Source organism: Oryza glaberrima, chromosome 10 (genome assembly GCF_000147395.1).
Source record: "Oryza glaberrima chromosome 10, OglaRS2, whole genome shotgun sequence".
Lineage (NCBI taxonomy): Eukaryota > Viridiplantae > Streptophyta > Magnoliopsida > Poales > Poaceae > Oryza > Oryza glaberrima.
This window is the reverse complement of record NC_068335.1, coordinates 1,547,235-1,569,168: the sequence shown is the minus strand read 5'-3', so window position 1 is coordinate 1,569,168 and position 21,934 is coordinate 1,547,235. Positions and strand designations below refer to the sequence as shown.

Here is a 21,934-nt window from a genome sequence, read left to right as displayed (position 1 = left end):
TTTTCAATTGCTATGGCAAATGTATCTAAGGTGACAGAGGAAGATTTGAAGAAGTTAACCACTCCTGTCACTTTAGAGGAACTCAAAACATTGATTTTTGAAATAAAAAAGAACAAAGCCCCAGGTCCAGATGGAATAACAGGAGAATTTTACATGCATTTTTGGGACTTGGTCAAGCAGGACATGATTGACTTGATAAATGATTTTTTCAAGGGTTTGATAAATATTGATAGATTGAACTTTGGAGTGATTACTTTGATTCCCAAAACAAAAGATGCCTCTCAAATACAAAAATTTTGTCCCATATGTCTGCTGAATGTAAGCTTTAAGATTATAACTGAAGTCCTCATGAATAGACTCAACACAATCATGGCATACATTATCTCTAAACAACAAACAACTTTTCTGAAAAATCGTTTCATCATGGAAGGAGTGGTGATATTACATGTAGTGTTGAATTCAGTACATCAAAAAAAGTAGGGTGAGATCTTGTTTAAAGTTGATTTTGAAAAAGCATATGATAATGTGGACTAGGTCTTTATCTATCAAATGCTAAAAGCAAAGGGATTTCCAGATCAATGGTGTGATTGGAGCATGAAGGTGATTATGGGAGGGAAGGTGGTAGTCAAAGTGAATGAGCAAATTGGTCCTTATTTCAAAACTCATAAAGGGTTAAGGTAGGGAGACCCCCTTTCCCCCCTGCTTTTCAATTTGGCAGCAAAAGCTTTGACTTTGTTACTTCAGAGAGCTAAGGAGAATGGTCTGATTGAAGGTTTGGGACTAGTGGAGATAACAAAATTGTTGTCTTGCAATATGCAGATGACACAATTTCCTTATTGATGATAATCTAGAGCATGCAAAAAAATTGAAGTGCATCTTTTGTCTGTTTGAGCAACTTTCTGAACTTAAGATAAATTTTAATAAAAAGTGAGGTTTTTTGCTTTGGGGAAGCTATGGAAAAACAACATATATATATAGTAATATTTTCACCTGCAATGTGGGTGATTTACCTCTGAAATATTTGGTAATTCCCATTGACCAAAAAAGAATACTAAACCAGGACTAGAAGGTGGCTAAGAACAAAATGGAGCATAAATTGGGTTGCTGGCAAGGTAAGCTGCAATCTATTGGAGGAAGGCTAGTGCTGCTTAATTCAAGTTTAAGCAGTGTTCCTATGTACATGCTCTCTTTTTATGAACTGCCAAAAGGGGTGAAAGATAGGATGGATTACTTCAGGAAAAGATTTCTATGACAAGAAGATCAAAGTATTAGAAAGTACCATCTAGTTAATTGGCCCCTAGTTTGTTCACCAAGAGACCAAGGAGGTCTTGGGGTGATTGATTTGGAAGCAATGAACAAAGCTTTGCTGGGAAACTGGATCTGGAAACTAGGTGAAACCCCGCGCATCGCTGCGGGAATTTAGTATGATAACAACAAAAATAATAACGTGTAAGATAACTAGATAACATCAGATTAAGTAAATTAATGTGGTTTATGATAATTTAAATTTAAATAGTATGTGGAATGGTGATTCAAACGTAAAAAGTAAGGTGGTATGACTTTATGGAAGAAGAAAAGTAGGGAGATAGTTTGGACCGTAGATTAATCATCTAAAGGCTAAAAACAATTGATGTGGTATGACTTAATTAGAGGAAAAAAGGAGAAAGATAATTTGGACCATAGATTAATCATTTAAGTACTAACTAAGTGAGGATGAACTATATAAGTATATAGGATATCATAAAACATAATAAAGATATACATTAAAACATTATGTGAATTATGTTGGATGATAATTTAACATGTTTGTATTTGAAAAGCTCTTAAATTATAAAAACTACTCCCTCCGTTTCACAATGTAAGTCATTCTAGCATTTTCTACATTCATACCAATGTTAATGAATCTAGACATATATATCTATCTAGATTTATTAACAACAATATGAATGTGGAAAATGCTAGAATGACTTACATTGTGAAACGGAGGAAGTATAAAGATATAGCATGTTTGCATGATGTTTAAATGTGATGATTGTTAGTGTATGATGATGTGGCATCTTGTTAATTAGTGGATGATGATGTGGCATCTTGTTAGTGGATGATGATGTGACATCTTTGATGTTAAGCTTAAGGAGTTAGCAGGGGATAACTTTATAGTAAGATAGGATTAGAGAACGAAGAGGGTTGGTGGCAAGAGATCAATATTGAGAAATATTACAAAAACAAACCACTATCAGGTCTGAAACTCAAACCTGGTAATTCACATTTTTGGGAAGGGATTATGGAGGTGAAAGATGTTTCTTTAGTCTGTGCATAAAAAAAAGTGGGAAATGGAGAAAATACTCTTTTTGGGAAGATAGTTGGATAGGTGGTAGACCTTTGGCCTTGCAATTCCCTAAGATTTATAACATAGCCTTGATAAAAAAAATCACCATTGCAGACTTGAACAAAAAGGGCATTGGTTCTAAAAAATGCAGAAGGGATCTGTATGGAGCCAAACTGAGAGATTGGAGAAAAATTACACACGGGTGGGAAGAGTTGAATTTGAAAGAAAATTATAAAGACAAACTATGGTGGAACTTGTCCAAAGATGGGAAATTCACTGTGAAATCTTTCTATAATGCACTTAAAATGAAGCAGGTGAATTACCCTCATAAAAGAAATCTGGAAGTTCAAAATAGCTTTGAAAATCAAAGTGTTACTTTGGCTCTTTACCAATAATAAATTTTTGACAAAAGACAATCTTTTCAAGAGGGGCTGGAGGAAAGGTGATAATAAATGACAGTTTTGTGATAAGGAAGAAACAATTCAACACCTTTTCTTTGTTTGTCCCATGGCTAGATTGATTTGGAATATAATCGCTTGTGCTCTAAATTTGAAACCTGTTTTGAATAGGCAGGAACTGTTTGGTTTCTGGATTAAGAATGCTGACAAATTCACAAAAAATCTCATTGTGGTTGGGATAGCTGCCGTGATATGGTCTATATGGAAATGTAGAAATAAAGCTTGCTTGGAGAAAAAACTTCAAAATAATCCCACTAATTTAATTCACATGGCCTGCAATTGGGTGGATGCATGGTAAATTTTGCAGAAACAGGAAGCAAGCCGAAGAAGTTTGCAGCTGGGAGCCAGGCTGCTAAAATAAGTAGCAGATGAAGTCTACAACTCAAGACATGGCTGGCCAGGAGGAGTACACAGGATCGCAGGATGATGAAGACAGAAGGAGGCCTATGCAAGTTGCTGTCTGATGTCCGTTTTGTGATGTTTTCTGCTCAAGAAGGGCATGGATGCCTGCTTATGTTTGCTGTTGTGGGTCCTAGTTTTGTTTTGACAAGCTTGTAATGGTCCAGGGGTAGTGTTTCGTTTGTGGAATCTTCTAAACTATGGGCCGGCAGAATCTGGAGTGACCCTCATGTTTAGTTTCTAATCTTTTTTCTCTTTGCTTTTGTAAAGACTGCTGTTACTAGCCTAACATTTCTAGTAAAAGAAACGGGAGCCTTCTGTCTCTAGTTAAAAAAAAAATCAACTCCGAGTTGGAGTCGGACTACGATTACATACTCCGATTCCCTCAACACTTTGCGCAGTATATATTCAGTTATTCACAATGAATTCACTAGCGCTTTCTCTTCTGCGCTCTGCTGCTGCTGCTGCTCTCAGGGCGGTGAACCGCAAACGATCGGCGCTGGAGCAAGACGACGCGACCATCGGTGGCGTCAAGAAGCGGCTACGGCTAGGCTCCATCTACGACTACAGGAAGCTCGCCGTGCTGGGCGAAGGCAGGGACGGCGTCGTGTTCAAGGCCGAGCACCTCCGCACCGGCGACATGGTCGCCATCAAGTGGGTGCGCGCCGCCGCCGACCAGCGCGCCTTCATCCGCGAGGTCGGCTGCCTCGCCGCCTGCCGCAGCCACCGCAACATCGTCGAGGTCCGCGACGTGGTCGAGGACGCCAGCACCAGGGACATGTTCATCGTCATGGACTTCGTCGGCGGCCGCACCCTCCACCTCGACCTCTGGATGACCCATCCCGACCCTGAGGAGAAAGCCCGCTTGGTGATGCGCGACCTCGTCGCCGCCGCCGGGGCGCTGCACGCTGCCGGCGTCATGCACCGCAACATCAAGCCCGACAACGTCCTCGTCACGTACGGCGGCGGGCTCAAGCTCTGCGACTTCGTCCGCTCCTCCCAACGTCCTCGTTCACTTTTTTTTTGCTCCAAAGAAGATTTTGCTGGCGGGTCTCATAACAATGCTGCCAACGAAAACCAATTTTCGTTGATGGCTGTCTTAGCTTGCAACAAGAGAAAATCCATTTTCGTTGGCACGCACCTGGCTGTCCGTTAGCACAAAACGCACTCTGGCTGTATCGTCGGCCACCAGCGAAAACCCATTTTGGTTGTTAACAAATTAAAATCATTTTTTATAGTGTATCATTCCACTAAATGTGATTATCGTATCTATATTTATGTTATCGTACTTAATTGATAATGACGTTAGCATGTAATAAGTATTCTCTCCATCCCAGAATATAAGAAGTTTTAGAGTTGGACACAGTGATTACTAATAAAGTAGGTAGAAGTGAATAGTAGAGGGTTATGTTTGGCTGAGTAGTGAAGGTATGTGGGAAAAGTGAATGGAGTAGGGTTATGATTGATTGGGAAGAGAATATTGATAGAGAAGTTGTTATATTTTAGGACAAATGCCGAGGGCTAAAAGTTGTTATGTTTTCGGACGGAGGGAGTATTTCATTAGTTGAACCATATATTAGTCACCCTTTCCAACTGTCTAGCTACAATTCAATCTGAACCACATTTAATGTATCAAACATAGTTAATTTTATCATCCTTAAAACGATACTAAGATGTACCATATTTCCTAGTGTAAATTTTGATACTCCCTCTGCCCTAAAATATAAGTATTTTTAGACTTTGACACAGTTTTCGAGATGCTATTTTGATTAACAATACCTATAAAAATAAGATATTTTAAATAAAAAGAGTACATATTATGATAGTTTTTTTTAATAATAAATCTAGTAATATCAAATTTATATGATTGATCTTTTTATTATTTTTACTATTAATAATTAAAGTTAAAAATGTTTGACTTAACACTATAAAAAATATTTATATTTCGAGATGGAGCGAGTAAGTTATCAGAGGACCTTAAAATTTCTCATCACGGAGACTACCGGAACAAGGTTGTGGGCCACGTGCATGGTCAACTACACACTGCTAATTCGCGTACAACTCACGCGCACTGCCACGTGTTAGGCTGCAGAGCGAACCCCGTCGTGCTCCCATCACTAATCATGGCGATTAGCGTTAATTACTGTCATTAGAGTTAATCACTGATTCGAGAAAGCTAATTCGCGCGCGACGCGGAGTGGTTAGAGTTTTTTTTGCGGTTTCTTTTTTTCTTTTCGGGATTTTTTTACGGAGACGTGTAACTAATCCGATTAGTTTTAGATAATGACGATAATTAAGGTAAGATTTGTAAATTTGTCTTTTTTTAAGATTTTTTTAAGTAACAGATTGAAAAGAAATATATACGTGAAATCAAATTTTAAAAACTTTCAACCCATATTTTAAAACTTTCAACTCAAAATTTAAATTTGTTTGGAGTCAAATTTTGAAAACTTTCAACTTTTCATCTGAAATTTGAAAAACTTTCAACTCAAATTTAAAACTTTCAATCCAGATTTGAAAACTTTCAACTCGAAATTTAAATTGTTTTGGAGTCAAATTTGAAAACTTTCAACTTTTCACCTCAAATTTGAAAAACTTTCAACTCAAATTTAAAACTTTCAATCCAGATTTGAAAACTTTCAACTCGAAATTTAAATTTGTTTGGAGTCAAAATTTGCATCTCAAATTTGAAAAACTTTCAATCAAGATTTGAAAACTTTCAACCCAGATTTGAAAACTTTCAACACAAAATTTTAAAACTTTCAAGTCAAGATTTGAAATCTTTCGTGTCAAAATTAAAAACTTTCAATTCTACATTTGTAAAGAGGTGTGCTAAAGATTGAAAAAAATCGGAAAGAAATGGCAAAAAAAAGGAAAAACGTGTGTGCCACAATAAAAAAAATGCAAACAGAAAAAAAAGGAAATAACCTTTATGTAGAAAGAAAAATAGAATGGTCACCGTAATTCTGATCGTGATTAGTTTGATTACGCTAATTAATTTGATCCTACATGCTGCCCATACGAACGTGTACGTGTCCCCACCTTCCCGCCCTGCGAAGCGCCGAAGCTGCGTTATCGTATGGTGGGCTGGACCCAAACCGCGCGCGACTTCGTTCGCTGGCGCAAGCGCGGGCAATAGGAAATTCGTGGTCAACTGTTCCCGGGCTCTGCTTGACGGCATCACTCCGAGTCGGAGTCGGAGTCGGAGTCGGACTACCATTACATACTCCGATTCCGACGACACTTTGCTCAGTATATATTCAGTTAGTTATTCACGACGAATTCAGTGATCTGCTTTCTCTTCTGCTCTGCTGCTGCTGCTCTCTCATGGCGGCGACCCGCAACCGCAAGCGATCGGCGCCGGAGCAAGACGACGCGACCACCGGTGGCGTCAAGAAGCGGCTACGGCTAGGCTCCATCTACGACTACAGGAAGCTCACCGTGCTGGGCGAAGGCCGGGACGGCGTCGTGTTCAAGGCCGAGCACCTCCGCACCGGCGACATGGTCGCCATCAAGTGGGTGCGCGCCGCCGCCGACCAGCGCGCCTTCATCCGCGAGGTCGGCTGCCTCGCCGCGTGCCGCGGCCACCGCAACATCGTCGTGGTCCGCGACGTGGTCGAGGACGCCAGCACCGGGGACATGTTCATCGTCACGGACTTCGTCGGCGGCCGCACCCTCCGCCTCGACCTCTGGATGGCCCATCCCGACCCCGAGGAGAGAGCCCGCTCGGTGATGCGCGACCTCGTCGCCGCCGCCGGGGCGCTGCACGCCGCCGGCGTCATGCACCGCGACATCAAGCCGGACAACGTCCTCGTCGCGAACGGCGGCGGGCTCAAGCTGTGCGACTTCGGGTCGGCCACGCCGGTGAAGCCGCCGGGGAAGCCGTACGAGGAGTCGCGGGTCGGCACGCTGCTCTACACCTCGCCGGAGCAGCTCGCCGACAGCGAGTTCTACGACCCAGCGGTGGACATGTGGGCGCTTGGGTGCATCATGGCCGAGATCCTCACCGGCGGGCCGCTGTTCGACGACTCGTCGGAGGAGAGGATGCTCAAGGAGATGGCCGACATGCGACACCGGCTCGAGTCCACGGGGACATGCAAGCTGTTCGACGAGCTGCCGGAGTTGTCGGCGGCCGGGCGTGAGGTCCTCGCTGGGATGCTGGCCTTCAACCCCGACGAGAGGATGACGGCGGCGGAGGCGCTGGACCATCGGTGGTTCACCGGCAAGCCGGAGAGGCGATCATAACTGTAGTTGACACGTGTAGCTCGCATGCACTTGTCTGTGTGTAACTCTTGTGTAATGATTCATGCTGAAACAAGAAGATTCTTTTGTTGAATTGTTGTAATTAAGCATATTTAATTGCTGAAACAAATGAAACAACCGATCTTTTCAAATAATTTATCGATCCAGTTTCAACAGTAATTAATGTGTATACCTTTAATCAAGCTCGTAGCGCCAACAATAACACCTACTATAGTGGTAACGGACCTCTACCGCTACCGCTACAAGATAGTGAACTGCAAATAGCTATTTGGAACTTAGTGGCCGCTATAGCGCTTCACAACTGCTATAGCACCCTGCTATAGCGCTTCGCAACCGCGATAGCACCCTGCTATTGATTTTGTTAGATCGCTATAATGCATAAACAATGTGCTTGACATATGGATAGAATAAATTAGCATTGTGTGCCTTCTTTATCTTATACATTTATGTGTTATTTCATAATTTTTATGTTATGAAATGTAGGAGCAATTAAACAGACAGTCTAAATTTTAAATTTTAAGTGAAACTTGATGTTAATATTGATATACAATCTAAATTTATGGTTATTTTTCTTAATTCTGCTATTGGAACTTAGCGTCCGCAATAGCGCCCGCTATCTTTGCAATCCGTTACCCAGACACTAATCCGCTATCAACCTGCTATACGCTATTTATTACTTGACCTTTATCACATACTCCCTTCGTTTCAGGTTATAAGACGGTTTTATTTTGGTTAAAGTTAAATTGTTTTAAGTTTGACTATGTTTATAGAAAAATATAGTAGTATTTATAATAGGTATTATATGCCCCCACCTCTCAACACTCCCCATCCCACCGCGCGCGTGATGCCGCCTGCCCTGCGCCTCCTTCCCCTAACGCGCGCGCTTTGTCAGCCCGCTCATGCCGGATCAGGATCCCTGTGCAGTTGTTATTATAACTGCAACTTAAGCAGTTATATGTGCATCACACGATACTGAATTAAAGGTCCGGATAAACAGCAGTACTGTAGCATTCATCCAAAGCCGTTGGATCAGAAAACGAATGGCCAAGATTGCGTGCAGTTACGATAGCAACTGCATTTGATCTCAATCCGCTCGCGCCTCCCTCCACTCGCACGTGCTCTCCCCCTCCCCGATCGAGAGATCGATCTCTGTTATCCCTCCCTCTCACGATCTCTCTCTTCTCCCTTCCTTCTCTTCTTTTCTTCTTTTCTTTTCCTTCCTTCCGCGATTGATCTCCTCGATCTTCCCTGTGCCACTGTCTCTCACGATCTCTCTCTCATCCCTGGCTTCTCTTATGCAGCTAATAAGATTTGAGCACTAGACCCTTTAACTAAATTACCACAAGTATTAACCACTAAGCTACACCTCACTTTATGATACATAAACTTTAGTGGAATATTATCTTCTTAATTCAAATCTTATGATGCTAATCCTCGTGACACTTGGCACAATATGCAAATAGTTGTTACTGTCAATCGCAAATTGTTTTACTATACGATCTGTTATTGTGTTACTATATACCATAAAAGTGGGTTTTTCTCTCCTCTAGGAAACCAAAATTTCCTCCTTCATGGCTTGCATACGTCTACCCATGTCATTCATGACAAAGAAAAGAAAAGAAATCATTAAGAAGAATTGAACTCTAGACCTCCCTTTAAGCGCATAGGAACCACCACCACACTATAGCTATTCCGTATATCCGTACGTTACTACCGATACTACTATGTGTTACTACACCATAGTAGTAACAACGTGTGAAATAAATATAGTAACCACATACCTAATGTGTACTTCCTCCGTTTCATATTATAAGACTTTCTAGTATTGCCCACATTCATATATGTGTTAATGAATCTAGACATATATGTGTGCCTAGATTCAATAACATCTTTATGATTATGGACAATGCTAGAAAGTCTTATAACCTGAAACGGAGGGAGTAGTAAAAAGTAAATGTCTACTCTATGCCATTGTAAACTATGTGTACAATCACATCCCTTTGGAATAATTACTCTACACCTCCTGGCTCCTCCAAATTGTTTGAGCTATCATATCCTCGACTCATGCCTTAGTTCGCATGGTGCTCCTCCTCGACCACAAGCGAAACCGCGTCTTCCTTCCCTCCACCATAAAAGAAAAAGAACGATAATAGCTTATGAACAATTAAACTACAACAAGGCATTAAGATATATAACCTCTTCTATATCTTAGCTCCATTGCATAGCACACTATATATACACAAATCACCCTGTTTATGTCCACATTACTGCATGATCCATCCTGTGTTACCGCAGAACATGATGTGTGTTACTATACTAGGTTGACATGTAGTAACGAGCTATATTATTACGAGTGAATATGTGTCTTACAGCGGAACATGAAATATGTTACTACATGAATATATGTTTTACTGTAGAACATATAGGACATTACTGCACTTTTGGCAGTAACATCGTGGTGAAATTGTATTAAACTAGGAACCGAAACAAAAATATATGGATTAAAAATCTCACATGCTAAATGTACTTGTTACTACACAAAAGTTAAAGTGTTACTGCATGGCAAGTACACGTTACCACATGTTTATGCAATAACACTGTCTAAAAACTGCAGTATGACACATTACTGCAAAAAATATAGTCTTTACTAGACTCTTACAGTAATGTCGCGATAGGATTGTAGTAATGTACAATAGACAGCAGTAACAAGTAATACTAGTTTTGAAAAGGCCTAGCTTTGAAAAACAATATGTCTCATGTGATGTAATATTTTTTTTATGACCGTTTGCGTCATGATGCTAGAAAAAAAGTGCTTATCAAAAGTAGATCCATCATGACTATATTTTAACTATATTTGAGAGTTGTTACTACACATAAGACATAGTGTTATTGCACAGTGGCCATTGTGTTATTGTACCTTTCTGCGAGACAAGAGCTGAGAAGAGGTGGGTGGTGGGGGGGTGTTAGTAGGCGGATTGACCGAGGTTTGACCGGCGTGGGGATGTTTTAACCGACCTTTGACTGAGTTGGGAAGTGGGTTTTGGACCCTTAGAACAGAGGGAAGGTGGGTTTAGCCCTTGGGATGGGAGGGTGGTATAGAATAATTCTATACCGCGGGTGTAGAATAGTTTTGTTGTATTTATAATACTAAATTAGTTTCATCAAATTAATAATTAAATATATTTTCATAATAAATGTCTTGTGCTGAAAATGTTACTATTTTTTTCTATGAACATGGTCAAACTTAAAGTAATTTGATTTTGATCAAAGTTAAAACATCTTATAACCTGAAACGGAGGGAGTACTATATTTTTAGTTGGACATAAACTAAACAATGGTCATTAATATGGTGTTTTTATTCTTACTCATTAGGAAAAAATTGTTGATAAGATGGGAGACAAAAATCGTTGCTATGGTTACCACGGCTCAATTAACATTACATAGCCTCTAAAGAATGGTAAGTTCCTTGCATGATTGTGGGAAAAATAGTAATAAAGATTTTTTTAGCTTAATGATCAGAGCATGACAAATCATAAACCGGGACAAAAAATGAACACCAACCGGGACTAAATATCATAAATATCATAAAGTCCCATTGCACTTTTTAATGGGGAGTCCCGGTTCCTATTTAAACAGGCACTAATGTGATTTTGCCATCCAAGCAAAGATCACTTCCCCAGTAGTGTCGTCTTAACCGTCGTAAATGCGATTATTTTTATTTTTAAACCTTTTTTATTTTTAATTTTAAAGATAAACCTTTTCAAAAATTATTTTCAAAGATCTGAAAAATTTAGCCACGTAAGCTGAATTGACATGGCAAAACAATACTGTCATGCCGGTCCCACTAACGTGGCAACATTATTTAACCACACCACTTTGACATGGCAGAACAAAGCTGTCACGTCCGCTGCAGGTGACGTATCAGTGTTGTTTTGCTACGCCAGACAGGCTAGCGTGGCCACAAGATTCAGATTTTGAAAAATAAGTTTTGCAATTTTTAATTTTTCTATTACTATTATAAAAATTGAAGATGTTTCCGCGGTCCGTCATCCGTGTTTGAGTCAGTTATAAAAATTGAAGATGTTTTCGTGGTTCATCATCCATGTTTGAGTCGGTTATAAAAATTGAAGATGTTTCTGCAGTTCATCATCCGTGTTGAGTCAGTTTCAATTTTATGTGTTGGTTTTAATCTATATCTCTTATTTACTATTATAAAAATTGAAGATGTTTTTGCTAGTATTTTAGTACGTCATCCGTGTATGAGTCAATTTTTAATATCGTTTGCTTTTGGAATCGGTTTTAAAGATCGTTCACTTTTAGTAATACAGAAGGAATCATATAAGAAATCTGTTTAAGAAAAACTCGCATGCTAACTTGAAATGATTAGACTCCTAACTGCAGCTCATGATTTTCTAAATATGCGAACTCCCACAGTGAATTTCATCTTAACTAAACCATATAACAATAAAAATATTAAAATAGACTTCACCTGTAGCAATGCACGGATATTTTTTCTAGTATAATTAAAAATTTAAATGGTTAGAAAATTCCATAAAAGCATGGTATTTAAGTAAACGTGTATTATCTAAGGGAATGTTCAAAGGCAAAGACTCTTACAACAATTGAGACCCATAAAGGCTCCAATAATATGCACCAAAATATTTTTTAAACCTTTTTGTTCGTTTCCTCATCCTCATACAACGAAGTTTCCATAAACGTTAAGAGTCTATGTTAAGTCGCTGTTAAGCTTAACATGGATGTTTCTCTCATCTCCCCTTTCTCTTCCATGCCATTAAATTAACTTACCAAGCTTGTTAAGAACATAAGAGAAACTGCTATTAATTGCTACTGAACATGTCTGAGCTCTACCTTTCATCGATCGTTAACCTACCAAGCTTGTTAAGAACATAAGAGAAACTGCTATTAATTGGTACTGGACATGTCTGAGCTCTACCTTTCATCGATCGTTCCATGAGTGAGGCTCATTTGGCAATATGTCAAGTTTGAACATAAATATTCCATGATTTTCTTTTCGTAATCATGCAGAGAAAGCATGAAAAGCACTATGGCATTTAAAACGCATGGAAATCACCATAATTCATAACTTCGCAGGTTCCTCTGTTAAAAGGATTATTGATCTATGCATGCTTGACTTTGCTGCTCAAAGGAGAGGTGACATGCATGATCCTTGCCATGATGAAAGTATGAGAAGGTTGCGATCTTAGATGCTTCATTTCGATTGAGATAGCACATCAGACCTATAAATTTTGATGTTGTATTCTTTTTCTATTGATGTAGTAGTACACAACACTAAGCTAATAAAGTTTATTTGAGGAAATGTACATGAGTAACATAACGTGTGTTTTTGTGCTTATGTCGTCTCTAGATTAGCATGTCTCTAGATTAGCATAAGAGATGAGATATTAGAGGATTACTGAAAAAAACGATATTAGAAGATTATTAAACAAAACGCAAGACGCAAGACTAGCCGTGAGTTGCGATGTTGTTTGATATGAGAGACAGTCTTGGCATCTCCAAATTGAAGCCTTAACGTGAAAATCTTCGAGAAAAGTGAGTTGAGATGTTGTTTGTTGCGATGTTGTTTGATATGAGAGATAGTCTTGGTATCTCCAAATTCAAGCCTTGACGTGAAAATCTTCGAGAAAAGTGAGTTGAGATGTTGTTTGATATGAAATTTATTGCATCAAATTGAAATTTCTTCATCTTCTAGGTGTAGATCAAACTCTGGAGCCCTGTATAAGCAAACAATCTGTCAGTCAAACAGATTCTTACTCGGAGCCCTGTATAAGCAAACAATCTGTCAGTCAAACAGATTCTTACTCGGTTTTTTACATGTGCAAGAAACACTAGACTCCTGCAACATGGTATTAATATTATTATGAGTTAATAAGATTATATGCCCATGACATATTCTACCGACTGCCTTAGTGCCGCCTTAGTGCCTAGCACTAGGAAAAAGCTGTATATAAAACCATGGCTACTTCAAGTACTGAAGTAGTAGATAAAACTAGAGTTTCTCAGCACAAAAGGAAGAGGTACAGTAATATCAAATATAAGAAAAACACTATTCCAGTTCAGTGCAGTGGCTAGATATCCTACTGGCATGAAAAAGAAGGAACAAGATTTCCCGCCTCCTCCACACCTCTAGGTTTCCGTCCCTACTCCACCCTGACCCTCGTTTTCTTCTAGCTTTTGTCTCCCTTCTGCTGTTGTGGATGCTTCTCCTGGACCCTCTGCCATGTTCAGAAATGCTAATCATGGCACCAGGCAAAAGCATAGATATGTGCTGCATCCAGGATTGCCTTCCTCCCCTCCCTAATGCCCCCACCTCTCTTCCCTCCGCTGCAGTACAGGTCTGTTTCTTCCCACTAATTATTAGCAACCATATTGCCATATAAGGTTAGATTTTGTGTATAATGTCGCCCCGCCCCAAGCCCCAATAGATAGGTGTGGTGTTAGATAGGCATATCACCTCATCTGATATTGTAGCATCGATACAAAACATAATTTGATTCTGTTGGTTCTGAAATGTACTGGTTTACAGACAAGCAATTACCTGCAGTATAGAAGCTCGTGTAGGGATAGAATGAAGTGACGAAATTGCTTTCAAAAAGATTCCTGAACTGCAGCGAATCGAGCTGAATCATAAACACGCCAATAGCCGTCAGCACAAAAACTGCATTGCTCTCCTCGGCAAAGCCTAAAACGACCGGGCGCCATGGCTCGGCCTGCGGTTTCAGCGAAAGGATCTTCTCCAGTTCAAGGGTTCTCCGCAGCAACCATTCAGAATTGGCCATCCTCTCCCACAACCGGATGCGCTGTCCACTCAAAATCCCAATCCCAAGCTTGCTATCTTCCATCGGGAATATGAAGCTGCTCGAAGGGCGGCTATTATCCGGAACATGCGCCAGCCCTCCGATTACAGACAGGATCTGCTTGTCCAAATTGAACTCAAGGATGCAAATAGGGCGATGAATCAACCAGCAAAGAACATTCCCAACCATGGTGCTAGTACCCACTGAAGAAGTCCATTGTGTAACCAATGTTGTTGAGGCGATATCGCCCCATGTACCGGACTCCGAATCGTAGAGACAGACAGAAATTTGTGTTCGTCCATTGTCAATGAACACCAATGCCAGCTTGAAGGGGCAATTGCCGTGCACATGGACATGGCCATCATCGGCCGCCGCCGCGGACGAAATCACCTTGGTTGATGGCGAATTCCGGTGGGAACGCCACGGAGCGGCGGCGGGGCCGGTGACGGGGTCCCACACGAGGGCCTCGAGCCGCGGCCGGTTGAGGAGGAGGGCGAGGGCGTGGCGGCAGCCGAGGAAGGACAACCGCTCGCCGGGGCCCTGCCTGAGAGAGAGGCGCTCGGCGGTGATGCGGTTGGGTGGATCAAGCGTGGGAGTGAACAGGGCGTCGCCGTAGTCGTCGATGAAGAAGCCGAGCAGCGGGGGGCTCCGGTGGTGGTGGGCGCGGAAGCGGCGGAGGAAGACCGGGCCGGCGACGAGGCGGCGCCAGCGCTTGCAGACGAGGGAGGCGCGGAGGAGGGACGACGGCTGCGGTGGGAGGCGGAGGAGGATCTCGGAGAGGAGATCGTCGTCATCAGCAGGCGATCGCGGCGGCGGCGGCGGTGAGGTTTCCGGAGAGCAGGAGTGGGGGCGGTGTCGAGCCACGGAATCCTCACCCATCTGGTGCCCCGGCGATGGTGTACGGAATGCGAGCGATTCCGACGGCGGCGAGGTCGCCGTCGCCGCCGTCTAGGGGAGGGACGAGGCGGCGGCGGCGGCGAGCCTATAATGGGAAGGGGAGAGAAGCAGGCTGGGTATTTTGCGGGCTTTTGGGCCGTTATCTCAGCCCAAAGGCACTAGTTTTCTTTTATTTTTTTTTAAAAAGTGTTTTAAAACGAATGATATTTAAGGGAACTCCTAATGCAAACCGATATGAGGGATCTACCGCTACCTTCAATGTTGCCGAGTTCATATTCGAGGATAAATACTAGATTAGATCATCCCAAATATTATACTCGTGTGATACTAATATATAAAAGCAGCACCGGTTTCGGTCAATAGGAGTATAGTTATTACCTATCAGATAAGGGCTCCGAATTTGTAAAAAAATTCTTGTCTCCCATCTCTTTTATATTTCCAATTACCGTAATCACGGTCGAACCCCTCGACAAATAATGCTTCCAAGAAAACTTATAACAAAAGTTTTGAAAATACCGTAAATAATAGTAATAACAATGCAAAGCTTAAAGTAATATACTTGTTAATATGATTGAAGTATGTGTTTTTATCAAAGAAAGTAACAAAGAAATAATTTATTTGGGTAAAATGGGACCTTTTATCAAATCTAGAATTGATGTTCAGCCGAGTGCCGACCTCTCCCGTCTCTTCCCTCACTTTCCACTTCGGCACAAAATCGACATGGCATAGTATATCCATGGACTAGTTCATTCAATACACACCTAAAAAGTGTTTACCAAGAAAATGTGTGCTTGGTCTATTTTGCCGAAATTGCTAATTAGTGCATATGCACCATAAGCTTAACTCGCGCGCGTTTCTGGCCCATACTCGTACATGGCCCACACACTCCCACTTACCCATCACTTCCTCTTTTTTCGCTTCTTTCCTGCCGAGCGTGCACAACGGCTGTTTCTTTTTTTTTTTTTTGAAATCTGTCCCTTTTTTCTCAACACGTGTGATTCTTTTTGCAATATTTTATAAATAGAATCTTTACCTCCAATTTCACCTGAGAGTTTTGAATTTGAGTTGAATTTTTTTAAAAAAATTAAGTTGAATGTTTTGAATTTTAAGATGAAAGTTTTTAAATTTAAATTGAATATTTTGATTTTGAGGCGAAAAGTTTAAAATTTGAGTGAAAAGCTTTCAAATATTGACTTGAATTTTTTTAAGTTTGAGTTGAAAGTTTTCAGATCTAAGTTGAAAGTTTTTAAGTCTTGACTTGAGAATTTTCAAATTTGAGTTGAAAATTTCAAAAAAATCTTGAGTCGAAAGCTTCAAATCTTGACTTACAAGTTTTCGAACATAAATTGAAAGTTTTAAATCTTGAATTTAAAAGTTTGTTGCAGCTAAATTCCCGTACCTATCCCAATTTATCGTGTCCTAAATAAAAGGAATAAATTGTGCGGGCGGTTATTTTTCCAAAAAAAAGAAAACATAAAAGAAAAGTAGAAATGTTACTCGCACTGCTGTTCCCGCGCGCGAGTTAATCTCCCCGCGCGCACACACGGGGTAGGAGGCCCCCTATTTATGCAATATATTTTTATGTAAAGTGTAGTTTAGATATTATGGCAACATTCTAATTGCAGTTTATACTTATAATATTTTACTCCCTCTATTTTTAAATATAAATATTTTTAGATTCGAATTATGTATACAATATATATAAGCATTCTAGAGTAGTACTGGTCTTATCAATCACTTGTCATTGAGATTTGTATATATCTTACTCTCAACTTCCCTCCCGCTCTTGACCACCCCTCATTTACTAAACCATCACTATAGTCTTTTTTTCTCGAATCTTAATATCTACTTAAAGAACCAATAAATGTTTATATTTGGAAATGGATGAAGTAGTAGATGTGCCTTCTTGCCCATAGTTATTGGCATTGCTGAGAAAGGTTGTGAGAAAGAAACTTTATCTTAGTCTACATAATTTTTATCCCAAAATAACTTTACTTTTATTCTGTTATCTGCCATCGGTCCATAAATCGATGAGCTTTATTAATTCCTTCCATACTCATACCTAATATTTACCTATCAAGCCACCAATACTATTTTTCTATTAATAAGTGGCATTTTGGTCATCTTATCTCTACCTTGTTTTGTACTACCTCCGTCCCAAAAAAATTGCATTTCTAGCTCTAAGGCTTTGTCCTCCAAAAATTGTATTTCTAGCCATGTGGGGCCCAGCAAATTGATTCATCTAGATAAGTTTCCTTAAGTTCTCTCAGCTTGTAACTTAAGTATGCTAATTATATGGGTTAATTCTCTTAAACTTCCTTTTAATCATTTGTATATATGGAATGTGTGTATGCAATGGATTCATTAAATAAGGTCATTGTGGTCATTTTCCAATCCTACTGTTTTATCCTAAATTAGTTAAAAATGTAATTTTTATGAGACGGAGGGAGTATCTATAAGGTTAAAATTAAAGGTATTTTGGGAAAGAGTGAGTAGCAAATTACAGTGCCAACTTTTCTTTCCCGAAAGGAGATGCACTGTTTGGTTTGATCCTATTTTAGGACCTTAACTTTGTTGACTGATCTACTTTGACCTGTCACTTGTCTCCAAGCTCGTCCAATGCATGCAGATCCTTTGTCACACTGACAAATGGGATCAGACATGTCTAAAGGAAAAATATCAATAGATCTGCACCCCAAACTTCAGAGTTTTTAAACTAGTTTGAAAAATAATTTTCTTGCAATGGATTAGGTATTTGGTTTATCCAATCATTGAATCTTTATGTACACTGTTATGTTGGCAGATCAGGTCTTGTTTTGAACATGTGAATCTTCCAAGGTCTCTCTGGTTGTCTCTTCTGGTCTCTGTAATAGGTGGTAGGGATTGACTGGTAAACAGCTCAACCAAGAACCAACCACCCATCCATGATGTGGTGGTAGTTTCGCAAGATCACCTTAGACTGGTTTGAACACAACAAAGTTTGACCAAGAATTTGAATAGGCAACGAGAAGCCTTACATGTATATGTTTCTCTAGCTTCAGTTCAGGCATGTTTATTTTTTGATCAAGCAATGCATATCAATCAAATTCACACATACTATTGGGAGGTGTTTATGGCCCCCCACACCCTGAGTAAGGTAGAGGAAAATCTGCAGTTTGCTTATTAAAAATTCCCCACACCTTAGACTGCAGTGGGGAATACTAAAGAGAGGATAAAGTTTGAATATGATGGCACCACGATGAATAGTTTTTGAGATAAAATATATAATGGCTCATGTATTCTTGATGGTGTGGGTTCACCTAAAAGCCCCTTTATAGCATTATAGCTTTAAATATATAGAAAGAATGGATGTAAATATACAAATATGCAAAAATAAGTTTTGCATGAAGAAAAAGGACTTTATTTAGCCATTATGCGAAAGATAAATTATATGCAAGTCAAAATTTAAAATTATTTCAACGATTCCATTATAAATTCCATGTTGGATTGCAATGATTTGTATTAATAGACCTTATTATAAATATTAATAGATGACATTATCACCAAAAGTTAAGAGAAATAATGGCCATTGAATTACTGTACAATGAACGGTTCAGTTTGGTGTATCTAAAAAGAACTCCACACAAGAAGTTCTGTTGCTTGAGATTTATGTTTCATCCTAAATGTTATTCTATTTTATCACATGCCTAAATTAAACTCGGCTCACTGAAGGCACAAACTAGGTGGGCTCAATCTAGGTTTTGTTTATGTTTATTGTTTCATCTCACAGTGAACATTGGTGTCATTGTTCATATGAAATTATGAGGTGTCCACCTTTGAAGATAGTTAAGAATGCAGATCCTTCATTGTTTTCCTCTGATCTTTCTTCTCTAGGATATCTAGATGCTGTGTTTGGTCTATGGTCTTCACTTAATACTGTTCTTATTCTAGATTGGTTGGTGATCAGAAAAAAACAAGTAAAATATGAGGAAAAGCTAGTCAATATAAATTAAAAATATGATGCACTCCCCTGAAACCTTTGGTTTCTCTCCCCATGGATCCATAGCTTGTGAGAACCACGTATTCGTGTCATGGTTTGAAATTTTGGGTATTTTAATTGGACCCTATCGGTAAGCACAAATCTCCCCTGTTTTTTTTGGATTTTTTTTCAAATATTTATGAATTTGGTCAAAATTTGTTCAAATTTCAAATAGTTTCGGACAAAAGACTCCAAAATTCATGAAATTTTTAAAATTTGGCAACAACCGAAATTTTAGTGGTTACCGAAATTGCAAACTCGGATTCTTGTACCGATATATCTTGCATAATATTTTTTGGTACAAGCTGGTAATCTTCTGGAGTTTCCTTTCTAACTAGTAAAGGCACACACTGAACTATATGCAAGGTATTTGATAAAAATATGAAAACAGTATCAAAGCAGTATAATATAAAGCCTCCGTAAAAAATACTCCCTCTGTTTCTTTCTGATGATGTTGGTTAGTACTGACCAATGTCAAACATTTCAAAATGGAGGGAGCATACAATGCAAAACAACAAATTTAAAAATCATAAATAATATTACTTGTTTGATACTCTAGGGTTCTTCAGCTTGCATCCTAGCTAGGATGTGCCATATATATCTAGCTTACATAGTTTTCAGATGCATGGCCTTGTTTACAAACAGTAAAATGCTTACCTTTAAGCAAAAAACTAGTTACATTTCCTATATAAATTGAAGCAGCAACGTGTACGTGCACGTAAACGTAGAATTCAGATAGTTTGCAGTCACAATAATTCAGTTATTATACTTTAACTAGGATGGTAGCCCGCGCATTTGCGCGGGCATTCATGAATCATTGCTTAAATATTTCTTTTAAGATATTTGTTAGTTTATAATATGTAATATTTAATTCATCTTTATAAGCACCAATCTATAAAGTTATTCTTCTTCATCATTTAAGAAGACGTAGGTCTTTAAGTCTAAATCAAAAGTAAGGTGTTGTTTTTCTTTTTAATTAAATGTTTTGGGCTCTTATTTTTAACGAATCTCAAAAAGGTTATTTCTAATAAATGTGTTTTATTCCTTCTTTTAGTTGGTTCACATTTGACATAATTTGTTATACGTACTTACATATGAATTAATAAAAATAGAGTAGATATATTCTAGGCCTTGCTTCCTATATTATGTGTGACTTATATATATTTTTAAATACATTTAGTCAACTTGAGTGTTAAAACCCAAATTTACTAGTAAGAAATATAATATTTAAAACCAGCTATCTTTTGCTATGGCATAGAATAGAGGGAAGTCTATTGATATGTAGTCACTTAAAAATCATGCAGTGGTTATGTATGGTTGTCTCAATTTAAGGGAAATTAAGAACCACAATGGTTCTAAGAAATTATAAGATTTTCTACAATTGGTTCAATATACACTTTTGTTTTATTTTATATAAAAATTATTTTTAGTTCAAATTTATGATATCATAAATAGTGACAGCATTACACCCTGTGCGTCAATTTTTTTAAAAGTTTTTTATCCATAAGGAAGTAAGATTGGTATAGATTCTCATTGTTTATTAATAAATGAATTGTATGGACATACGGCTACGGTAAATTCACGGGCTTGTATACTCCAATATATTTGCATTATATGATAGATAATTTATTTGGGAACGTTTCATATATAGTGTCTGTGGCTCTACTCAACCATTGTGAATATGATTTGATGGCTAATTAAATATAACAATACATGCATGCAATATTGTTTTTGGAATGTAATGTTTTACTAATGCTTCCATGATTTAAATATTTCTATAAAATTTCTTATGAAATATTAGGAATTGTGTGATTAAAACCAATCACTCTCTATTTTTTTTAGCTGGCCTTCACTTGGTATGAATTAATAAAATTTAAATTACATAATGCTTTATGTGAAGCCCACAATGCATATCTGATCCAATTGCCATAAAATTTTAAAAAGAGACCCTAGAAAATCTTTGTGTTCCAACAACCAAATAAATTCTTTCAATTTTTTTTCACATTCTAGTATATATATTGTTTGTGGCTATATGGTCCTCTTGCTGCTCCTATTTAGTATTCCCTATTGCTAAAAAAAGGTAAGGCGAAGCTAAGCACATTGTGCCTTCTTCCACTCTCTCTATATGCATTATTCTTAACTCCTTCTACGTACTATCTAGCTACTTCTATTTCATCCATCACGCGTATTTGCACAAGAAAATATTTGGGTTCCAAAGTATAAAAAAGTTTATTACAATTTGTTCTAGAAGTAAATCTAATGATTGAAAATAATTGGCCAAATATTTTACTTTTTTCTTTGAATTTCTAAGGTTTTTTTTCTAATTTTTTAGACATGGTGATTATTATTATTGGTTGACATGTAAAGGATATGGGCTATGTTCAACTGATGTAGTTTAATTTTTTATAAAGACAAATATGGTTAATCTTGAATTATCTGTTTCATTATAAATAAAACAATAGTTAAAAATTAAAGTCATATATAACTTTTACAATTATAATCATTTAGCTATCTAATTATTGATTGTTTTATATTATGTTGTTGTTTTGGAAATAGAAAAATTAGAGAGGAGGAAATTGGATAGGAGAGGAGATATGTGCATCTACGTATGACAAGGGGAGAGGATGATAGTTTTTGTTCTTTCATAGAGATCCAATTAATTGGTTCATTGGTCCGAGTTATCTATATTTAAACATAAATATAATATTAGCAAACAAAATAATGTATTTTTTTTACT

General features: G+C 38.5%; 2 protein-coding genes and 1 pseudogene across 2 annotated transcripts; 2 read left to right on the top strand and 1 right to left on the bottom strand.

Annotated features, from left to right (window-relative positions):
• The first annotated feature begins 3,604 nt into the window (after nt 1-3,604).
• Nucleotides 3,605-4,185, top strand: LOC127752606 (uncharacterized; annotated as a pseudogene).
• Nucleotides 4,186-6,510: 2,325 nt separating this feature from the next.
• LOC127752604 (putative cyclin-dependent kinase F-2) lies at nt 6,511-7,428 on the top strand. Its single transcript, XM_052278014.1, has one exon. It carries the CDS (start codon nt 6,511-6,513, stop codon nt 7,426-7,428), a length of 918 nt encoding a protein of 305 aa, XP_052133974.1.
• Nucleotides 7,429-12,940: 5,512 nt separating this feature from the next.
• LOC127786188 (uncharacterized) lies at nt 12,941-15,257 on the bottom strand. Its single transcript, XM_052313522.1, has 2 exons — nt 14,024-15,257; nt 12,941-13,199 (listed from the first exon to the last, which is right to left on the bottom strand). The coding sequence occupies exons 1-2, from the start codon at nt 15,159-15,161 to the stop codon at nt 13,174-13,176; spliced, it is 1,164 nt and encodes a 387-aa protein (XP_052169482.1). The 5' UTR covers nt 15,162-15,257; the 3' UTR covers nt 12,941-13,173.
• Nucleotides 15,258-21,934: the final 6,677 nt, after the last annotated feature.

Coding starts and splice junctions, on each gene's coding strand:
- LOC127752604 (XM_052278014.1), top strand. CDS start 6,511: ATGGCGGCGACCCGCAACCGCAAGCGATCGGCGCCGGAGCAAGACGAC.
- LOC127786188 (XM_052313522.1), bottom strand. CDS start 15,161: ATGGGTGAGGATTCCGTGGCTCGACACCGCCCCCACTCCTGCTCTCCG. Junction 13,200..14,023: donor CACGAGCTTCTATACTGCAG/GTAATTGCTTGT, acceptor TTGCTTATACAG/GGCTCCAGAGTTTGATCTAC.